A 5,155-nucleotide genomic window follows, 5' to 3' on the forward strand; every position below is an offset into this window, starting at 1 on the left:
GAACATTTCTATTGCCTGTGTATCCTCACCATTGCTAGAACATAATGGAGGGCAGAAAGGACAAGCGGATGGCAACAGCAGTAAGCCAAAAAAAAAATAATCAAGGCTGAAACAAAGTGGCCTAAGGGTGAAGAGCACAGCTTTCTCACATTGGGACCCAGGCCTCTCCATGAAGACAAAGGAGTTAATTCCAGGAAGATTTTGAACATTTAGCTGAATCTGTTTACCTATTGTTCCTGAAGATAATTTTATATACGTTCTCTACCAAACATGTACTATGTTACCAATCTGTAGCTTTTGTCCTCCAAAAAAGTTCTCCTTCTTGGCTTTAAAATCAGAAAAGGTCAATTCTTTGTGAAGCACTCTAAAACATCACTTCCTAGAATACTAGTAACGCTGATTTTGTCACACAGATTTACCAGAAAATATTTGCTGTTGGATGTTCCTGCTAGGAACAACTCCAGTTTGCCTTGCCCATAATGCAGTTCAATATATTTATCTTGCCAGGAAACACACGTTTGTCTAACCAGAAATTTACTGCCGTATGCTCATATTGTTAACGATCAATAAACTTTATCATGCCAATGACTCAATCCCAGATGCTTATCCTATCAGGAATTCATTCCTCTAAACTAGTGTTTTCTACAAATCTATAATTAACCTAAGAGCCATAAAGCTTTTTTTGTACTGCCAGTATTTGTAGAGTACAGCTCCTTGCATACTCACTTTGGTGCAAATAGAGAAAACTGTGGAAGGAAACAATTCTAATGATGTAAACATGTCACAAATAAACTAGAAGTACAATCTATGTATGGTACAACTAAGAACTTTTTTCCTCGCGGCCGGGTCCGTCAATGAGTTTCCTCCCAACAACAACATTTCTGATGACTTCTGCCAGTTCTACCCCATCTCTTTCAAGCACAAAACACTGTGTTTACCGATTCTTCCAAGAATTAATTTACTATGTTTGCCAATATCTCCAAACTATATGATACTGCATCTGCCAGGAATTTACTTCATAAGATGATCTTGCCAGGATGAGATACTGCAGATTTACATATCTCCAGATAAACAGGAGTCTGAACATTCCAATCACTAAGAGAATGCATTTTAAGATATACACATTATGCAATTAGCACTGACTCTTCAGCAGTCAATGACGCTTTGTCAGGAGAGTTTTGCATCTCCTCACACTGAGTTGTAAGGCCAGTAAAACTCAGCTCAGCTTGAAACAGTCTGTGGTATTATTTGTTAGATCTGGGATTGTCAGATAACAAGTTTCTGATGCAAGTATTTAAGTGCTGCCCTGCATATTGACAAACTACTGTAGAGGCTTAAGTGATTTTCTACAAACTTGGACATCAAGCCTCATACTGCAGTTTGAAGCAGTACAAGACTATATTGCTTCCCAGAGGAAAAATACCAATGCTTGTAAAATAGAAGATCTGCAAATTCATACAATATCTCATAAAAATTAATTTGAATGGGAAAATTCTGGGGCTTGTATTTCCAATAAAATAATCCTAAAACACGAGTGTAAAACACTTGTCGGTCCACACAAGCATAGATCTGATTCTTAACAGACCCGGTCCTGAATAAGGGAGGTAAGTTCATACCTGACAACTTCTTGCAGAAACGCACACTAATTTGACCATTTCTCCAAAATTATGAATGCGATTGCTTTCAGAGGCACTGTTATGGAAGAATAAATCCAACATATGACACACAGGCTGGTTTCTTACGCCTACAATACAGTGATTGCAACCCTTTTATATGTGTCCAAGCTAGTGACATTACAGCTAAGAGGAATACCAACGGCAGCAAAGCTTTGCAAAGAGGGAGCTCTGCAGAGGCCTATGTCAATGCAGAGGTTAGGCTTTCACGGCCACAGTTATCAGTAATGTGGTAGTTGCTTTAAGTAGATCTACAAGTACATTTACATCCTCTCCAGCTACAACAATATAGCCGTATCTAGTTAACCAAGCTGTCATAACATGGTGACGATAAAGTCATTTACAGAGAATCAAAAATGGATCTTGAGTTTTCTATATAATACTTTGTTAATATCTGTATTCATGACTTTTTCTTTCCTGATATTGCAGTTTTGTAACTCTTTGGAGGGAATACATGTACACGGATTGAGGCTATCTCTGGCAGCCAGGTATTATTTCTCCCATGAATGATAGGTACTTTCAGACATCAGTAGTGTTATGATGAACTTGATTCAGAATATCTGCAGTAAAAGCAAAGAGGCTGTAAGAGCTATGTAGCACAGCTACTTTAATTTTTGCATTAATTTACACATCACAGAGAAGACAAGTTTTTTAGCTTCAAAAAGCCTAATTTTTATCTGCTTGTAAAAAAAAATAAGTTAATATTCAGAAAATTCGGGAAGGCTTTTCTGAGCGAGAGGCGAGGGACTGAGTTGCTTTGTGTATATGTGGGGTTTTTTTGTTTTGTTTCTAGTAAGTACCAAAATTCTTAGCTGAGGAGTACTGGCACTCTATAATGGATGAGTTTAACCATTTCCTTGAAGAGCAGGGAGTGACTGCCCTGGGAACCCTGTTGCTATTACCTTTAAGAGGACAGGACTCTCACTGCTTCTGACACGCACTCTGATTTCTAAAAATATTCTCCATGCCCCATCATGAGCTAAAGGCAACAGATAAGCCACAAACTGTAGTAAATGCAGCACATGGATTTCCATGAGCAGCAGTCTATCAGGGAACGCTGCAGTAAATTCTGCTTATTTCCTTCCATTGTTTTAGTCTTAGTCTTTACCTTTTACCTCTAACCAAACAGTAGCTTTTCCTAACCTGAGCTCAACCATCATCAGCTCTCAAATACTTGTCCTAGACTTCGGTCTGTATCATGCAAAAGGCTAAAAAAGAAACTTAACTGTTGGCTTTTTTCTTACTATACACTAATTATCTTCAGTTTTTAAATGACTGGGTTATTGATACAAGTAAAAATTTTAAGAGAATTGCTGCATTTGGATTCATTCATAGGCTTTGTAAGCACATGCAGAGATAGCCCACAACCTCAATGTTGAATGTATACCAAAATGCACACATCATATGCAAAGGTAGTAAATAATTAGTAAACATTATTAGGAAAAGTAGCTACTACTAAAGAAATCTTTATCTATAGCTATCATGTGATGGCCTCCAGAATACCAGTCAGTCCATCCTGCCAGAAAAGCAATTTTACTTAAAAAAAAAATAAAATCCTAAATTTCTGATACTACAGTATGGTTAAAAATAGGTAAAAAGTGTGTTGTCACTCCAAACCTTTGAAAACAAAATGTTTGCTTTTCTGCTGACAACATGATATCATTCCATAGTAAGTAATCAAACAGTAATAACCATAGTAAGTAGATAAAATAAACAATTTACCTTGCGTGGACTGGTCGATCGTTTTTCTTTTTCTGCTATGACTGTTATAATTAAGTCTCAGCTCTTGGCTATATTCATTCAGAGTTTCTCTTGAGTCATAAGATTGCCTTTGCTTTCCCCCATCTTCACTTTCATCTGAAGAACTTGTGTAAGTTAGATCCACTTCATGTTTAACTTTTGACAGCGGCTGGTAGGGTTTGCAGTCCATCTGCTCCATCTCTGATTAAATAGGCTCAAAGTCATGAAAACAAGCAACTGGAACTCCTTAAGGAAATAGTCCTGGAAGAAAACCCAACAATAATCCATTTCAGATATCATATGTAAATTTAGATCACAAAAGCCCAATTTTATTTTTAGTTCATATAAACTAACTAAATTGTATTAATATCACTATAATCCAGGAAAGAATCTGGAAATGTCTTATTTCACTGTTTTACTGTTTAAAAATAGAATTAAAGTAACATCAACCTGAAGAAAAGAAGCAACAAACTAATCTGAAGCACTATCCCATTAGACCAAGGAATAACTGTACCTTATGCACAAAATATGTCACAAAAATTTATATTTGCTATTAAAGCCAAGATGCATCTCTAAAGGGATGAATATTCATCTTAAGTGAAAATAACATTTTGAATCTTTTAAAATATGAAGCCTAGAAAACAGAAGGTTCACTCTGTTGAAATATTTATGTAAATTAAATTACATTTAATGAAGAATAAGAGACTTCACACTTTAGAAAACTACCGGACTTTGTAAAAACAAAAATACACCACACTGTTACTCTGTGAGATCATAGATGGTTCAGAAATGGACGTGGCTGTAAATATTATTGCTAGAAGACGAAAAACAGACATTGAAAGAGATTTTGCTTAATTAAAAAGCAATTGTTCACAGCTTCTTAATGATTTGAAGGTCAGCAGAGGAGGGAAGTAAGCTTAATACCCAGTTTGGTATCAGCCCATTTCCAATCTGCAACAAGGACTTTTAACCCCGTACATTGCCAGCTGTGAGTGTACAATATGAATCTCCAAAAGCAACCACAGAAAAAGTGAAAACACACAAAAGGTAAACATAAAAAACCCACAGAAAGCACTTCTTGTTAGAGGGCTACAGAGATGAGTTTAACTTCTGAAATTGTCTGAATTTTTGAGAAACAACTGAGAGTAGCTGTCACTGTGTTCCAGCGTAGCAAAACTTCATCTCCTGCTTGTCTGTCCTCCCAATACTTTTGAAAGGGCCACCTTCCTGAGCAAGACTGTGCATGGTGTGAAGAGGGAATAAGGCTTCTAATGTAGTAACAGAAGAAGGAAATCCAGGTCCACAAAACCCTTGGAGGGATGGCAGGAAGGAGGACAGACAGCTACGGTACCACCATGGCCTGCATGCCTTCCCTCCCCCACGTTTCAGGGTGCTATCTGGAGAAAGAGGTTTAAGACACATCTTCCCTTGAAACACAAAATCTCAGGGAGTTTCATCCAATCGTTTAACCCGAGATGGCACAGCTCTTCAGAAACAAATAAAACGGCATCTGGATAAAGAGCTCTAGCATTAAAGAAAGAAAAAAAATGCAGTTCACATCTCCTGCTCAACAAAGTGGGCTGGAAAGTGCCCAAGTTAATAAAAACTCTTCAAGAGCCAGAGAACTAAAAAGACAAACTCAGGAGCTGGCTGTCTGCAGAGACGGAGGCCAGCTGACAAGTGTGTTGTGGGGCTTCAGCAACGAACACAAGTTCTTGTGCTCTGGATTGATCACACCGTAT

At 37.5% G+C, this 5,155-nt stretch overlaps 1 protein-coding gene across 1 annotated transcript in view; it reads right to left on the reverse strand.

Moving 5' to 3' along the window:
* Nucleotides 1-3,612, reverse strand: part of TENM1 (teneurin transmembrane protein 1) — a 246,047-nt gene extending 242,435 nt beyond the window's left edge. Inside the window, exon 1 of the mRNA XM_009889346.1 lies at nt 3,396-3,612. Within this exon, the coding sequence (XP_009887648.1) occupies nt 3,396-3,612 (217 nt within the window). The remainder of the gene's footprint in view (nt 1-3,395) is intronic.
* Between the last annotated feature and the right edge of the window lie 1,543 nt (nt 3,613-5,155).

The sequence above is a fragment of the Charadrius vociferus genome, unplaced genomic scaffold (genome assembly GCF_000708025.1).
Source record: "Charadrius vociferus isolate BGI_N301 unplaced genomic scaffold, ASM70802v2 scaffold7, whole genome shotgun sequence".
NCBI classification, from domain to species: Eukaryota; Metazoa; Chordata; class Aves; order Charadriiformes; family Charadriidae; genus Charadrius; species Charadrius vociferus.